Source organism: Paroedura picta, chromosome 5 (assembly GCF_049243985.1).
Source record: "Paroedura picta isolate Pp20150507F chromosome 5, Ppicta_v3.0, whole genome shotgun sequence".
NCBI classification, from domain to species: domain Eukaryota; kingdom Metazoa; phylum Chordata; class Lepidosauria; order Squamata; family Gekkonidae; genus Paroedura; species Paroedura picta.
In genome coordinates, this window is record NC_135373.1 from 99,429,022 (window position 1) to 99,446,639 (window position 17,618).

General features: G+C 46.5%; 1 protein-coding gene across 16 annotated transcripts in view; it reads right to left on the bottom strand.

The window, feature by feature from the left end:
* Positions 1-17,618, bottom strand: part of TNRC6B (trinucleotide repeat containing adaptor 6B) — a 146,226-nt gene that overhangs the window by 102,211 nt on the left and 26,397 nt on the right. For 4 of the 16 annotated variants that reach the window (XM_077339424.1, XM_077339414.1, XM_077339417.1 and 1 more), the window contains exons 1-2: positions 3,138-3,327; positions 1,361-1,469 (exon numbers count right to left, since the gene is read on the bottom strand). The exons of 8 other annotated variants lie outside the window; for them this stretch is intronic. In XM_077339424.1, coding sequence (XP_077195539.1) covers positions 1,361-1,469; positions 3,138-3,312 — 284 coding nt within the window. In that variant the 5' untranslated portion in view covers positions 3,313-3,327. Of the gene's footprint in view, positions 1-1,360; positions 1,470-3,137; positions 3,328-17,618 lie in introns of those variants that run through there. 4 more of the 16 variants (XM_077339411.1, XM_077339410.1, XM_077339413.1 and 1 more) reach the window with 1 other exon arrangement.

Genomic DNA, 17,618 nt, shown 5'->3' on the forward strand with positions numbered 1-17,618 from the left:
CTTCCTGATCTGACGCCTTCCTACTCAGCCACAGGACCTTTGCCTTGGAGGGGCTGAGTTTTTGGTGACTCTGCTCCATCCATCCAGCTATGGCTTCCAAACATCTGGCAAATGTATCCGGGGGCAGTTCGGGTGGCTGTCCATCAGGAGATAGAGCTGGTTGTCATCTGCATCTGGTGACAACCCAGCTTATAGCTCCGTACCAGTTGGGTCAGAGGACGCATATAGATGTTAAGCAGTGTAGGGGCAAGGACTGTGCCCTGACAAGGGAGATGATAGGGATGTGACAACATTCCCCCACCACCCTTTGTGTTCAGTTCTGGAGAAAGGAGCATAGCCGCTGTCCCCCAAGTCCCGGCCCTGGCAAGGCAGTGGGCATTGATCAACCATGTCAAATATGGCCAACATCACAAGGATAGCCAAACCACCCCTATCCAGCTGGCACCAGAGATCATCTTTTAAGGCGACCAGCACCATCTCTACTCCATGGCCAGGATAGAAGCCTGACTGGTATGGATTGAGCACCAAAGTTTCTTCCAAGAATGCCGGGAGCTGGTCCGTGGTGGCCCTTTCAATTTTCTTACCCAGAAATACAAGATGTGAGACTGGGCAATAGCTGACCAGATCCTGCAGATCCAGTGATGGCTTCTTCAGTAGAGGATGAACTACCATCCCCTTCAGTGTCTCTGAGAACTTCCCGGAAGACACGGAGAGGCTGACCATCTCCCTCAGAGGGCTGCTTATTCTCTATTGTGCCAGAGTCCACTCATCAACCACTGCTTGGACACATTTTCTTTTGATAATAGTGCCAGACTATGGAATGCTCTCACTGAAGAAGAGCGGAGGCCTATAGATTGGCCTGGTTTCATAAATATGGTAAGCCTGAGATATTTAGACGTGCCTTTGGTGGCAAGAATATAAATGTTTTTATGCTAGGGAAGGCATAGAGGTGGTTTATTTTGTTTCTTAGAACCAGCCTATTTTGCTAGTTGCAAGTGTCATTAGAAGAAGAAGAAGAAGAGTTGGTTCTTATATGCTGCTTTTCCCTACCTGAAGGAGGCTCAAAGCGGCTTACATTTGCCTTCCCATTCCTCTCCCCACAACAGACACCCTGTGAGGTGGGTGAGGCTGAGAGAGCCCTGATATCACTGCCCGGTCAGAACAGTTTTATCAGTGCTGTGGCGAGCCCAAGGTCACCCAGCTGGCTGCATGTGGGGGAGCGCAGATTCGAACCTGGCATGCCAGATTAGAAGTCCGCACTCCTAACCACGACACCAAACTGGCTACTAATGTGCTTAGTAGGGTTTTGTAAACCAAGTAAGCTACCACACATGGCAGGAAATGACCATTGGTTACCTACCGAGAAAGATCCTTCTCCTCTGAGGTAGGAGGGCATCTGCGTTGAGCTGATTCTTGCCTGTTGCTAGGGAGGCAGGAGGCAAATTCTTTTTTCTTTAACTTCCTGTTTCCTGGTGGGAATCAACCAACCTAGTGTATGAAATTCTAGAATCCTTAAGGAGCATGTACTAACAACAAATACAATGACAATAAAAAATCAACAGCAGTAAAGAAACTGAATCAGAGAACCAGAAGAAAGGAAGACTGCAAAGTAAAAGGTGCTCTGTGTATGGTTGTTTTCCCACTGAAAAGAGGGCATCTGCATTGGGCCTTTTCAAAGCAATGGCTACATCCTGGGAGAATCACCGTGTCCTGGACTCATGGCATGTTTTAAGACCCTTCTGTCAAGGCAGGTCAGCAGAACTATGGCTTGTAGTGGCTAATGAATGTGGAAAAAAACTAATAGCCACCCTGCACACTTCCTTAACTGAAGCCTGATTCCTGAAGGCCATGTTGGTAGCTGCACTTTTAAAGGAGTAAGCCATAATTCCTTGCAGAATAGGTAAACTTTGAATTCTATTAGCCTCAATGCAGGACCTCAGGCTCCTGCTAATAAGTGCTGTAGGCATTTTTATACTCAGGTTAGATGGACTGATTGAAACAAACTCTCTTTCTTCCTGATAAAAACTACCAAAATAGGACAGAAAGTAAGTACACTTACGACATCTAATTTGTGCCATTCCTTCTCCTTGGGACTTTTTGGAGAAGGATAGAAGAATGGTAAGTAAATTTCCTGTGAAATGTAGGAAGATGACCTGACCTTTGGATAGAAGGTTGGGTCGGTCCTGAGGAGCACCCTGTCTTTGTGAAAGATACAGAGATTTTTTTCTGACTGATAAGGTTTCCCGTTTGAAACCTATCTAACTGACATAATTGCAACTAAAAATAAAGCTTTCATTTTTAACATTTGACATGTTACCTGTTTTAATGGTTTAAAAGGTGGCTGAGGTAGGGATTTGAGGACCACGCTTTATCTCCACAAGGAGAATCTATGGCTCTGGGAAGGAGCCCTAGCTGCCATCCCCTTTAGGAACCTCACAATGACCCATTATGCACGGGGGTTTTAGCGCGCGTTCGGGGTGGAATGGCGGCGACTAAAATCACCGATAACGCACGGAGTCGGCTGCAACTGGCTGCAGATTTGGTGCACGCCGCCGAAAAAGCAGCGTTAGCAGAATGCGGAAGAAAGCTCAGCTTCCCGGGAGACCAGGGTGCTACCGGAGGCGGCGCCGAATTGACCGCGTGCATAATCGGGGAGGCCGGAGGGTCGGAGGTGGCGCGACCGCTCAAGGGCTGCTGGAACGAACGGCGGTGCAGGCCGGGGGGAACCCACGGGAACACGGACGGAAAGGCGGCCGGAGAGCTCACAGTGGAGGGGGGCGAGGGGATCGCCGCGGCTAAGGAAGGCAGAGAGGCTGGCCACCCACCTCCCACCCATTCCCAAACACCCCTCCCCAACCACAAATGAGAACAGAGGTGAGGTCTCTAAGAAAATACAAAAACTTTATAAAACAGTGTGAATGAACAAAGCACAAATATACAATTCAATACGAAGCTTAAAGTAGGGGAAACCTATGGGGCAGAGGAACCGGGGCAGCAAAGAAGGGGAGAGGCGAACTGGGAGTAAGCTAAGGGGAAGGGGAATCATGCTCCCTCCCCCTCTGTGCCCGACAAACCCAGCAAGGCTGCGCCTGCGCAGGCTGCTTCTGCCCTTCCTGGCCTCCACCTCCGACGCTCACCAATGCAGCGGTGCGCTCGCCTCGCTTCCCCTTGGCTCCGCATCGATGCCTCAACACCCGCCGCTCTGGGTTTTGCCGCCGTCGCACCCCGGCCCATGCATAACCGGTTTGCTTCGCGTCTTCCCCCTCCGCGTTTTCCATGTGACCCGAAATCGCCGTTTCGGCGGCTGTGCATAATGGGTCAATGTGAAGGTGTCTAGAGATAGGAAACCATTGGATTGTTGGAATGATGGTCACCATAACTGTTATTTGCCTTATCAAAGTAGCTGGTTGTAGTCCCCTTTATAGGCTCTCATGGAGAAAGTTTAAAATCTCCCTGATCATAGGATGCATGTAGTCCACTTTCTTCCATCTAGTCCACCTAACAAATGCTTTCCAGGAACAGTTATAGATACGAGTGGTGGACTATTACCTGGAGGCCAGAATTGTAGCTGGGAACTGTAACCAAGTGTCAGAAGAGGAGCCTGTTAAGCTTCCAAGTTGTTAGTCTCAAAAATTCTGGGTCTAGATGCCAAATCAGACCCTGATGGAGCAGGTCCAATATTGTTGGTAGAGCAACATAAGGGCCCTCCATCATCTGATGAATGGATGAAAACCAAGGTCTTCCTGCCCAAAAATGGAGCTACCAAAATGGCTGCTTTTTGTTGAAAATGTTTTTTGAGGAGCCTTGGTAACATGGGAAATGGAGGGAACACAAACAGAAGCCCTGGATGCCACTGGGATTTGAGTGCATCAGGTTGTTCTGCTTTGTGAGATTGAACTGGAATAAAATCTGGGAACCTGATTATTTTTGCGTGTCACAAAGTGGTCCACTCCCATCTCCCAAAGTGTTGCATGATGTCCTGGAACAATTCTCATTTGAGTAACCAGTTCCCCACTGCTATTCTGCAATGGCTTAGCCAGTCTACCTGGATGTTGAGGTTTCCTTTTATGTGATTGGTCCTGATTGATATTAGGTTCTTCTGTGCCCAAGACAGAAATTTGGTTGCTTCTTGATGTAGGAGGGTAGCTCTGGATTCCCCATTTTTTTTATATATGTCTTGCTTGTGGTATTGTCTGTGCTTATCAGCAGAGACTTCCCCCTGCGTTTCTGTTCAAAATGAATCAATATGGGTCTTATTTCCAAGAGGTTTATTGGAAGCTTGGATTCCTCTGGGACCCACAGACTGTGGGCTGATAGATCCGGTCATGTCAGGCACCAGCTCCAAAGGCCTGCATCTGTAAACATTCAGCCTTTGTCTACCATCTCCTAAATTTTGCCTTGCTTCCGGTTGCTGGTTTTGGTCCACCAGCATAGATTATGTTAGACCATCAGAAGATTTGCCCAAATCAAGATCTGATGCTGATACCAGTTCCTAAATCAGTTCCGCAGGGCAAGATGAAGCTACCAGGCCTATGGATTTGCCTCCTACCTCCCTAGCAACAGATGAGAATCAACCTGAGGTAGATGCCATCCCCTCAGAGGGAGAAGGCAAGATATAAGTGTTTAAATATACAAGTACCTTGACAGTAATAAGCTTATCAGAAGAAAATTTCAAAGAGGTTATTCTAATAATTTTTGTTGACAACAACAGCACCTACTGTATTAGAAGATGATACACACTCCATGCCTCTGTTGATAGCCACAGTATCAAAATTCCTACACAAAGGTATTCTAGAGCTCTTTCAACCACCAGTGAAAGCTCATATAAAACCTTGTGTCCACAATGACTATGAAAAGCAAAAATAATCTCTTCTTCTACTTTACTCCTTTGTAATAAGTTGTATGTATAAGTTTATTTGCAAATGCAGAAAAATAATACTTTTGATCAATTGAAACATAATAGCTAATGCTAAGGTAGTCTGTACCAGTCTAAAATACCTTCTGTAACTTCTCAATATAATTAAAGACAAAGAATTTATGTAGAAAAACCAAAACAATTTGAGACCGAGAGGAACCGAGAGGAACTGAGGAAGAAACTTGTTCCTTGGCGCCCTCTTGTGGCGACAAAGATTCTTCTGGGATAAAGAAGAACTAGTACAGCCAAAAAATCTGATAGCTGTTGTTGGAGCTGTGGGAGATGCTGGGAGAAAATTATTAGGGCGGCTGGAGTGGCCTTAAGTGGAGTTGTGGGGGAGAGGGGAAGCTAGAGAGCCCCGAAAGGCGGGATCTGGCAGATCCTCTCCTCTGTGAGGTTAGACCAGCTGTTAGGTGTCAGGTTGGGTTGGGTGGGCTAGGGGGGATTTTTGTAGGGGGCTGTGTAGGGAGGGTGAGGTTAGGGTGGGTTAGGGAGGGAATTGGTAGCAGCTAGGTTAAATTAGATTAGTTAGATTGGTTAGGGCCAGTGAGAGGGAGGAGCTACAGCCGCTCTACCCAAAGTATTGCAGTAATTAGATAAGGTTGGGGCCAATATACAGGGCACTACTGGACGTGGCTAGACATGGCATGGTCTGCCAGACAGGAACGACAGAGTGGGCATGGAAGGGGAGAGGGGGTTATAACCCAACCTGGGAGAATTATTCCAGCACTTCTGGGCCAAGGGAGGTATGGCGGTGGGAGGAGGTTCAATAATAGGGGGAGAGCGGCACACGCAGGTCCAGAAAGGCCCCGACCGTGGAAACACGGTAGGTGGCCTGGTCGATGTGCTCGCTGTCCTTCAAACCTCCGTCCCATCCCCAAATCTGTAGGAGAGAGGGCTAGGGCGGAGCCGGTGCTGATGCTATGCAACGCCAGGTCGATCAAGAACAAATCCTCAACCCTGCGGGACTATTTCGCAGGGCATGGGGTAGACCTGGCGTGCATCACCGAGAGCTGGGTGCGCGAAGGTGAAACAGTCGCCCTTAAAGATCTTGCGCCACCCGGCTTCTCGGTCCTCCATCAGCCCCGGCTCCATGGTAGGGGGGGTGGGGTGGCGATCCTAGTCCGGGACAGCTATGCCTTCAGGGCTCTCCCAGCACCATCGATCCCAGGAGTTGAATGTGTCGGCCTGACGTGGGAATCGGTCGAGAACGTGGCCATCTGGGCGGTGTACCGTTCACCCACTGCCCCGCCCGATGCCCTGCTGGGCCTGCTGGAGGCGGCGGCCGCCTGGACATTGCAGTTCCCCAAATTATTAATTTTGGGGGACTTTAATGTCCATGCGGATTCGTCGGCTCCAGGACTTGGCCTGGACCTGGTGTCGGCCATGGCGACACTGGGGTTCTCGCAATTTGTTGCTGGTCCCACTCATCAGGCTGGCCACACCCTGGATCTGATCTTTGGTGCTGGTGTTGAGATCGATCTGGTGGCTAACAACATCGTTCCGTGGTCTGACCACCATACCCTGAAGGCTCGCCTACGGATGCCACCCCTCCCCTGTTTGGGTGACGGACGCATTTTAGTCCGCCCACGGAGACTTATGGAATCCGAAGGATTCCTGAATGCTCTGCGGGACCCGATGCCCTCCGGTGTCTCGTTGGAGGCCTTGGTGGAGGACTGGCAGTCCCGCCTGTTGGCCGCCATTGACGAGATAGCTCCTGAGCGCCCTCTCCGCCCTCGCCTCAAGCAGGCCCCGTGGTTTACCGCGGAGCTTCGGGAGAGGAAGAGGGAGGTGAGACGGCTAGAGCGAGTGTGGCGGAAGACCCGCGACGAAGCTACAAGAACATCTCATCGCACGCTTATGAGGGCATATGAGATGGCGGTGAAAGCGGCAAAGTGTGACTACTTTGCTGCGGAAATCGCGTCCGCTAGCTCTCGCCCAGCCCAATTATTTAGGATAGTTCGGACCCTTACTGCCCTCGAAGGAGGGCATCAAAATAGTAGTCAATTGGAACTAGGCTGCGAGGCTTTTGCGAGCTATTTTGCGGATAAGATCTTGTCGCTCCGTCGTGACCTTACTGCCACAGTTGATACAGTTCGTGAACTAGAAGCTCCGTGGCCGTTACGGGGGATCAGGTTTGATGGCTTCAGGCGGCTCTCTTTATCCGAAGTGGACAAATTGCTAGGGTCGGTGAGGGCGACCACTTGCCCCCTTGATCCCTGTCCGTCGTGGTTGCTTAAGATCAGCGACCCACGGATAGGTGTTCCCCTGAGGGAGATTATAAACCTCTCCCTTACATCGGGAGAATTCCCTCAGCGGCTCAAGGAGGCAGTGGTTCGCCCTCTTCTGAAAAAACCATTGCTGAATCCGCGGGACCCCGCCAGCTACCGCCCAGTATCGCATCTTGCATTCCTGGGCAAGGTGGTTGAGAGGGCCGCCGCGGACCAGCTCCTAGCATTTTTGGAGGAAACTTCGGCCCTTGATCCATACCAGTCTGGCTTCCGTCCTGGCCATGGGGTGGAGACTGTGCTGGTCGCCCTGACAGATGATCTCCGGCGCCAGCTGGACCGGGGCGGGTCGGCCATTCTCGTGCTATTAGACCTGTCAGCCGCATTTGATGTGGTTGACCACGAGCTCTTGGTTCACCGCCTCGCTGATACTGGGATTGGAAGGGTGGCTCTTAAATGGCTATCCTCCTTTCTAGAGAACAGATCACAGAGGGTCGCTGTGGGGGAGGAGTTATCCGACTCCTTTGCACTCCCATGTGGGGTGCCACAGGGAGCGGTGCTCTCCCCCACGTTATTTAACATCTATATGCGTCCCCTGGCTCAGCTGGTACGGAGTTATGGGCTTGGGTGTCACCAGTACGCTGATGATACCCAGCTCTATCTCTTGATGGATGGCCGGCCAGGTCTCCCCCCAGAAAAATTCGCCAGTTGTTTGGAAGCAGTGGCTGGATGGATCAGGAAGAGCCGCCTGAGACTCAACCCCTCTAAGACGGAGGTCCTTTGGCTAGGCCGAAGGGAGCAGGAACAGGAAGCGCGTCTTCCCTGCCTGGACGGGGTACAATTGTCATCTGTGCCCCAAGCCAGGAATTTGGGAGTGATTCTGGATGCCTCACTTTCCATGGAGGCCCAGGTCACTAAGGTAGCCCGGACGGCGTTTCTCCATCTACGCCAAGCTCGGCTACTAGCACCCTACCTGCCCCCGGAACACCTGGCCACTGTGATCCATGCAACGGTTACTTCTAGATTAGACTTCTGTAACTCGCTCTACGCGGGCCTACCCTTGTCTCTAACCCGGAAGTTACAGCTGGTACAGAATGCAGCTGCACGGGTCCTCACTAAATCATCTTGGAGGTCCCATGTTCAGCCTCTGCTGAAGCAGCTGCACTGGTTGCCAGTTTGTTTCCGGATCAGGTTCAAGGTTTTGGTACTAACCTTTAAGACTATACGCGGCTTGGGTCCTGCATACTTGAGGGACCGCCTATCTCCTTATGCCCCCCGCAGGGCACTTCGCTCTGCGGGTAAGAATCTGCTGATGATCCCAGGACCCCGGGAGGCACGCCTGGCCTCGACAAGGGCCAGGGCCTTTTCGGTCCTGGCCCCTACCTGGTGGAATGAGCTCCCTGAAGAGCTGCGGGCCCTGTCGGAGCTCTCTGAGTTCCGCAGAGCCTGCAAAACGGAGCTCTTCCGCCAGGCGTTTGTCTAAGGCCGGGTGATGGCCCGGGGCTAAGATCGGACCCCTCTCCCCGGAGGGGGGAGGCCAGTACTAAACTGACCTGGTTCCCCAGAGTGTTCCATCCTATGCCCAATTATCCTCCGTTCCCTTCTGCTCATCCAGTGGGCCTGTACGGGAATAGTTTTAATCGCCATCATTGTGACTTAGTCATTGTTTTAATGGGGTTTTAATGGGGAATTTTAATGGTTAATATATTGTTTTTGTATTAAAATGTTGTGAACCGCCGCGAGCCGGTTTCCGAGAGCGGCGGTCATACAAATCAAATAAATAATAATAATAATAAATTATTTAGATTGGTTATTAGCTCAAAGAGGTGCTACTACTTGAATTTTAGCAGGACTTTTATAGATTCTTTATATTATAGAAAAACCGGCACTTTTCTGCACGTGTCCCCCCAAAACAAACACACAAACCCAATATTTGAATAATTCTCTATTATCCTGTCAGAGTCATGCTCTGCCACACTTGCCTCAGGTAACTCAAAAAGAAAACCAACAATTTCTTTTAATGGCACCAGCTTCATGCAGTTCAATATATGATCTCAGCAGGATAAACAAACCTCTCATCCAGAGAATCCTAAATCATAGTGCTCAAAGACAGAGCTAAAATGGTGGTGGTGGTGGGGAAGATGTTGAAGGATGAGAGAGAAACAGAGGAAGTATGTAGCTCTTGTTTCATTCTCACTGACTACTAGCAGTAGGGGGACTACTACCAAAATATGTATAGCCCTGCAGATATGTAGACTGAGCCAGGTATCTGACAAAAAACCTAGCCTTCAGTTGTAAGGGGTTTTCCACCTGCATTTATCTTATTCTATGAATTTCCACCTGATCAGAATAACAAATAAAGGTAAAGGTAAAGGTATCCCCTGTGCAAGCACCAAGTCATGTCTGACCCTTGGGGTGACGCCCTCCAGCGTTTTCATGGCAGACTCAATACGGGGTGGTTTGCCAGTGCCTTCCCCAGTCATTACCACTTAACTTTGACTTATTTCACACATCAAGTCAGGAACACACATGTTCCCGATTCAGAGAGCTGCTACATGGAGTTTTTGCTTATGAGCACCACATTATTTTGATTAATAATAATAATGTTTGTTATTATAATATTTGTATGACTGCCGCTCTTGGAGAACCGGCTCACGGCGGTTTACAATATTTAAAATACAAATCAATACATTAAAACCACTTAAAATTCCCCATTAAAACCCCCATAAAACAATGCATATTTACAAAGATGACAATATAATAACTGTACCCACACAGGATACTGGTTGGAAGACAGGCAGATGGATAATTAGGCATAGGATAGATCAATCTAGAGACTCTTGTGGCACAGAGTGGTAAGGCAGCAGACATGCAGTCAGAAAGCTCTGCCCATGAGGCTGGGAGTTCAATCCCAGCAGCCGGCTCAAGGTTGACTCAGCCTTCCATCCTTCCGAGGTCAGTAAAATGAGTAAACGGTAATGACTGGGGCACGCACTGGCAAACCACCCTGTATTGAGTCTGCCATGAAAACGCTAGAGGGCGTCACCCCAAGGGTCAGAGATGACCTGGTGCATGCACAGGGGATACTTTTACCTTTAGATCAATCTGAGAATCCAGGCCAGTATAGTACTGGCTTCTGTCCCTAGCGGGAAGGGGCCTGATCTTAGGGCCCGAGCCACCATCCGGCCTCAGACAAACACCTGGCAGAAGAGCGCTCTTTTGCAGGCTCTGTGGAACCCAGAGAGCTCTGACAGGGCCCGCAGCTCTTCAGGGAGCTCATTCCACCAGGTAGGGGCCAGGACTGAAAAGGCCCTGGCCACTGTCAAGGCCAGGTGTGCTTCCAGGGTGTCTCTGTTCTGAACATGGAAAGCCCATATCAGGCCTGTCCTTATGCAGCTGCATTGGCTCCTAGTTGAATTCTGAATCAGGTTCAAGGTTCTGGTCCTAACTTTTAAGGCAATACACAGCCTGGGCCCTATGTACATGAGGGACCACCTGACTGAATTTACGTGCTGAAGGACTTTGTGCTCAGCTAATACTAAACAGGCGGGTGATTTCTGGCTTTCAAAAGGGACATTTGGCCCTACTAGGGCTAGGACCTTCTCAGTCTTGGCTCCTACCTGGTGGAATGAGCTTCTAGAAGAGCCGTGAGCCCTTCAAGAGCTAGCCCAGTTTCAAAGGGCCTGCAAGATGGAGCACTTCTGCCAGGATTTGGTTGGGGCCATTGATTAGAAACATCTATATTAGCCCCTTTCTGCTGTGATCTCCCCTGGAAATGTGTAATTATGGATTGGCAACTGCTAGGCAATAGAATTTTAAGGAATTGTTTTAAATTGCTTTTTCCCTAATCAACTATTATCATAATAAAACTGTTTTATACTGCAATTCTTATTATGTTAACTGTCCCAAATCAGCTTGCTGGGAGAGGCATCATATCAATCCAATAATAAAATGAAAATTAAATAACTAAAAATTTGAGAGGACTATATGTTTTATATTAAGCTGATTTGCATGTTAGGAGTTCAAGCTTTCTCCTTACACAGATACTCATGGACATATATGTTACCTTAATTCTTGGCACTATTTGCCATTACAAGCTCTGATGGAACTGGCCAGATTTTGCCTTATAGTCCTGGTTCTGCCTTGCCCACTCTACCTTGCAACCAACTCCAGGAGGGTGGCAAAAGGGACTCTCTCTGGGTAACACACTGCTACCACCTGATTGTAGTACAGGGCTGCAGCTGGGAAAACCAGGACTCCTTGCCACCCCTTTCCCTCCTGAGGCCTCGCCTCTGTGGTCTCCCACAGTCCCAACACGTGAGTACCATGGGTACACCCCTCTAGAAGGGAAGCTGCTTGCCAAGCTCCCTTCCTTAGCCCTAAGTCTTCCTTTTGCACTGGGCTACCATTTCCAAGATGGGGGAGCACTACATTGATCAGAGAACCATGGTCTGCTTCCAAAGTATAACAGATTTATTAAGAAGAGGAAGAAGAAGAAGAAGAAGAAGAAGAAGAACAGCAGTCCCCAACCTTCTTGTAGTCGGGGACCGCCTCCGAGGGTGGGAGAGAGCCGGCGGCCCAGCCACAGCACCTGCACGTAAACACGCACGCGCAGTTGCCGCGCATGCGCGTTTTCGCCACTAGGTGGCACTAACGTGCATGCGCAGAACAGCTGCTCCGCGCGTTTGCGTTGCTGGCGTGCCAGCGGCCGCGCCTGCCTCTTCCCCCCTCTTGCTGCGGGGGGGGGGAGGCAGGCGCGGCCGCTGGCGGCCCGGTACCATGGCCTTATTGGCCCGCTACCGGGCCGCAGACCGGGGGTTGAAGACCCCTGAAGAAGAAGAAGAGTTGGTTCTTATATGCCGCTTTTCCCTACCCCAAAGGAGGCTCAAAGCGGCTTACAGTTGCCTTCCCTATCCTCTCCCCACAACATCCTGTGCGGTGGGTGAGGCTGAGAGAGCGCTGATATCACTGCCCGGCCAGAACAGTTTTATCAGTGCCGTGGCGAGCCCAAGGTCACCCAGCTGGTTGCATGTGGAGGAGTGTAGAATCGAACCTGGCATACCAGATTAGAAGTCCACACTCCTAACTACTACACCAAACTGGCTCTCTTGTTAAAAGAACAAGGTTCAAAAACAGATATTTAGCACAACACAGAGTTACGCAAAAGGAGCAAAAGAAACTGGATGCAATGCAATCCTTCTGTACCTCTGCTAAAACATTCCCTATCTGATGTTAAATACAGGGCAAGCACCGCTGGCTTAAAGACTTCTCAATATTGAATAGCATTATCAGCTTACCCCAAGCCACATGTCCAAGATGGCTTCTTACCTCTTCTCCAAAGAGCAAGTTCCCATCCTGATGGTCAGGAGGCAAAAGACCCCTTCCTCTCTGGTCAGTATCCTATACCTCTCCACAGGAAGTCCCTCTCCTAGGAATTCTGGGAAGAAACTCCCCCCCCCCTCCAGGTACCTGCTTCCTGGCCAGGCCAATTAATATTTGAAAGGGAGATGAGCAAGAGATTATCTCTCCACAGCAGAGGAAAAACCCTGCATCCTTTTGAAATAGCAAGAGGGGGACATTTTGCCACACAAATCAATACATTTATGTTTGTTTATATCAGCTAAGCAGAAGTATGTTAGCCCTTTAAACAGCCAGTTCTTTAAGCAAAGAAAAATTATTTGCAAAATCATTGCGGTGTGGTGTAGCACACTGGTCATAAGGGACAGTTCACTGGGGTCATAGAATCATAGAGTTGGAAGGGACCTCATGGGTCATCTAGTCCAACACCCTGCACTATGCAGGACACTCACATCCCTATCACTCATCTACTGTAACCTGCCACCCCTTTGCCTTCACGGAATCAGCCTCTCTGTCAGATGGCTATCTAGCCTGTTAAAATTTTTCCAAAGATGGAAAACCCACCACCTCCCGAGGAAGCCTGTTCCACTGAGAAATCACTCTGTCAGGAACTTCTTCCAGATGTTTAGATGGAATTTCTTTTGAATTAATTTCGTCCCATTCATTCTGGTCTGTCCCTCTGGGGCAAGAGAGAACAATTCTGCTCCATCCTCCATATGGCACCCTTTTAAATACTTGAAGCTGGTTATCAGATCCCCTCTCAGTTGTCTCCTCTCTAGGCTAAGCAGACCAAGCTCCCCCAGCCTATCTTCATATGTCTTGGTCTCCAAACCCCTCACCATCTTTGTTGCCCTCCTCTGGACACGTTCCAGTTTGTTAACATCCTCTGAACATGTTCCAGTTTGTTGTAAAGTGAAATCATCTATACTGCATCAAGTTTCTTCTACCTCCACTAAGACAATGAACAAGCACCTATATGAACCTACAAGTTTATTACCCATTCTGTCAAAGAGATCTGTAAGTACAATAGCTGTGGAAGGAGGCAATCACTCTAACAAAATACATCTGTGTTATTTAATTAAAATTAAATTGCAGAAATTAACACCTTACCGGATATTAAAATCAAAAAGGGGGGAAGGCTTGCACACATTCAAACAGTTTCCCCATCACAGAATAACATACCAATGTCTGAACTGTATCAGTCAAGAGATATATAAATAAGCAGGGAAGATGCTCTTTCTGCTAAGAAAGCCTGCCTCCTAGCATGACACTGAGTTTTTTGTTTGCTTTATTTCCAGCAGCATCTTAAATGTGTGACAGTTGTCTTAATTCCTGGCATTAGTAGTCACTAAAAACCAAATAAATATGAATCAGAACAACAATTGCCCATTAAGGTCACCTCAATGCTGTGTTTGTTCTACTTATCTTAAATCAACATATATATACAAAGCTTTTTCATGCATATCAGAGAGAATGTTGGGTGCCAACTAATGCTGTGACATATTTGAATCCAAAGTCCTACTTCACCACAAAACCAAAAGAATAGCTTTGGACAATCACCATAGTGCTATTCAATAATACTCTCTTGCTCTCTTATACATGCCAAGACCCAAAATGAGTCCCAAACTCACATTTCTAGCTCCGATCTCATTAACACAATGGGGAAAAAAAACACAGCCTAGAAATCCCAGATAAAAGATCCTCTCTAATTTTGAACCATCTTTTTTTGTTTGTAGCAGAGGAACAGAAACATCTGAACAATCTCCCTCTTGGTATAATTTACAATATTGTTAAGAGTGAAATCAGTATTTGTACAAAGAAATGGCCATAGAAATTATGATAGGCCTGGTCTATTCATGCAGTACTCTAAAATTATCCAATGGCCTATATCGGGGTAGTCAACCTGTGGTCCTCCATATGTTAATGGACTACAATTCCCATGAGCCCCTGCTGGTAAACACTGGCAGGGGCTCATGGGAATTGTAGTCCATTAACATATGGAGGGCCACAGGTTGACTACCCCTGGCCTATATGACTTCACAATGCAAGGACACTGCAAGGAGACAATCATATTTTCAAACTTTAAAGTTTCTATATTAGAAGCAATAGCTATCAAATGGATATTATTTGTTAAAAGCCAGGGGCAGAGTTGCAAGAATGACCAACTTCATAGAAATGATGTGATTCAAAGCTGGTTGTATCAGAAACTTCCTACAAATGGGAAATCAGCACAGATTTTCAGTCCTTGCCTTTTTACCTACGATTTTAAGTTTTGAATTATCAGGGAATAGTTTAAAAAGAGAAGGCATATTTAAAATTAGAATTCTTCCACCTGCAGTCTGAAGAAGTACAGCCCCTTCATCTTCCTCCATATTCTACCATCTCATTTTCCTGTGTGTGCATATGAGGCCACAGACAGTGCAGGCTTATGCAGACTTCAAGGTTTTCTGACGCATGACCCCAGCATGCAACAAAGGACATAGTAATTTCACCTTTGACACTGCTATTGATAACTTTACTGTCCATCTCTTTCAGGCATAGGCATGCACTTAAGAACTCAAAGGCATCTAGTTAGCTTTCCTGTATCATATCATTCAATTCCTGGAGGCTAGAGGTACCCTTCAATAATGATTTACTAGGTTCGTTATAAGTTAACACTATCAGAGAATCTGCGCTTCATTGTAAGCATTCATTTTGCATAATTACCACTAACTCAAAAGAAAATTATACTATCATGCATTGTTACATAGATAATTACATTTGAGTAATTACAGGAGTCCATAAAAGTATCTTACCCAAAATATAAGCAGGTCACAAGCCAGGAGCCTTTTTCAAGAAGCTCTCAATCAATTTTGTTGTTGTTGTCAGCCATTCAGTCATGTCTGACTTTTGGTGATCCCATAGCACAGCTGTCGCCATGATCCCCCATCCCATACTGCCTCCCTCAGCCGTGCAATGTTCTGGCCAGTGTCCATCCCGATCATGTCCAACTATTGAGCCCTTTGTCATCCTAGTTTCCTTTTTCCACTGACTAATCCTAAGATAATTGCTTTCTCCATTGAGTTGGATCGCATGATAGGGCCAAAGTAAGTGAGCATGTGTTTTGTGTTTTTGCCTACCAGTGATATATCAAGACTTTATGCACTGTAGTATTTCCTTGTTTGTGACTTTTGCTGTCCACGAAACCCATCTACACCAGAGTTCAAATGAATCGATCTTTCTCTTGTTCAATTTTTCCATCATCCAACTTTCACACCCATACGTGGCTATTGGAAATATGATATATCTAACTAATCTACATTTAGTAGCCAGGGTTACATCCTTGCTTTTCTGTATTCGGTTCAAGCTCATCATTGCTGAGCAACCCATTTTCCATACTGCAATCACCACTGACATCAATTTGTGATCCAAGAAAAATGAATTCTTGAATGCATTTGATCTCTTCACCATCAATTGTTATTGTGACATATCTGGATTTTTGCAGAGGTCATTATTTTTGTCTGTTTAGTGTTTAAGAAAAGGCCAAATTGCTTTCTTACTTCATTGATCTTTGTAATCAGCTGTTCTAGGCTTTCCTTAGTTTCTGACAGGAGGACAGTGTCATCAGCACCCCGAAAATTATTTCCAATCCTTCCTCCAATCTTAATTCTAGGGTTTGATTTTTTTATTTCAATCTCTCTCATAATGATCACATCATATAAGTTAAACAAGAAGAGGGAAAGAATACAACCTTCGTGCATTCCTATATTTTGAACCAGTCAGTGTCACCAAATGGTGTATGCATAATGGCTTCTTGGTTTGCGTAGAGTGACTGCATCAGTTTGATCAAATGCACTGGCACAAAATTTCAATTTTGCAGGGCTTTCCACAATTTGTGATCCACATAATCAAACGCTTTCTTGTAGTCAATAAAACAGATGTAGACATCTTTCTGATATTCCTATGACTTTTCCAAAATCCAGTTCAGGCTTGCTATGTGATCACAAGTGCCATGCCCTTGTTGAAAGTCAGTTTGAACATTTGGTGATTCTCTTTCAATGGTCGTTGATACACATTGTTGTATGATTTTGAGCAGAATCTTACTAGCATGAGAAATTAGGGCTACTGAACAATAATTGGAATAGTTTTTTGAGTCACCTTTTTTGGTAGTGGGATGAGCAATCAATTTAACTTCCTGTATTTAAGGGATTTTAAAATCATCTCCTAACAATAGCTAGCTGTCCCACTTGGCAAGGTCATACATGCTTGGCTAACTCGTTATTTCAAACGTTAAATAAGGTTATACATACTTCTTAAAATACATTTAAAATATCAGTTGATTCTTGCTTCTTTTAAATATTAAAGTCTAGTTACAAATAGTGATTACACGTTTCTCAACCAAGAGGATCATTGAACCACATCTTCATTTCTATGAAATTGGACATTCACTTCCGCACCTGGTATGTCCATCTGTCCTTCCTTATTTATTATTTAGATTTTAATACCACCAATCCAGGTGACCCAGCTTAACAAATAATATCTACTGCTATAAATTCAGCAGCTTCTAATCCAGAAAATAAAATTGTATCTCTGTTTCTTGCCCATCTTCTAGGCCTATTACATTTTGAATCTCTAAACTCCCTTTTTGTTATGTTGAGTTGAAAGATCACCCAAAGCAAACAAAACCAAAAGGCAAAAAGTTGTGTCTTCTTGAAATTTATTAAATGCAATCCTGAATAATTTTGCAATAATTTTGGTTTTGTTTGCTTTGGGTGTATTTCTACAAGAAACTAATGGTGTTTCTTCATGTGGACTGAGTTGAAAGATCAGGCAATCTTGGTTTCTGTACACAGAAACATCTTTAATTATTGTTTTTCTTTTCTTTTGTTCCCCTATATTCCTGGCTATGTATCTGTGACAATGTTCTTTCCCTTACTGAAAGAGAAGAGGATAAACAGTCATGCAACTGGCAATACAGATTATTCTTGTTCATCACTACCCAGGTACTCACCGCAAACCACAAGTTAAAGACTAAAGCTGTAGCACTATCTTCTTTGCTGCTGGTTAACACAATTCTAGATTACAGCTTAAATCTCTAATGAAAATAAAAGGTAAATTAGATTTTCATATGACATCTA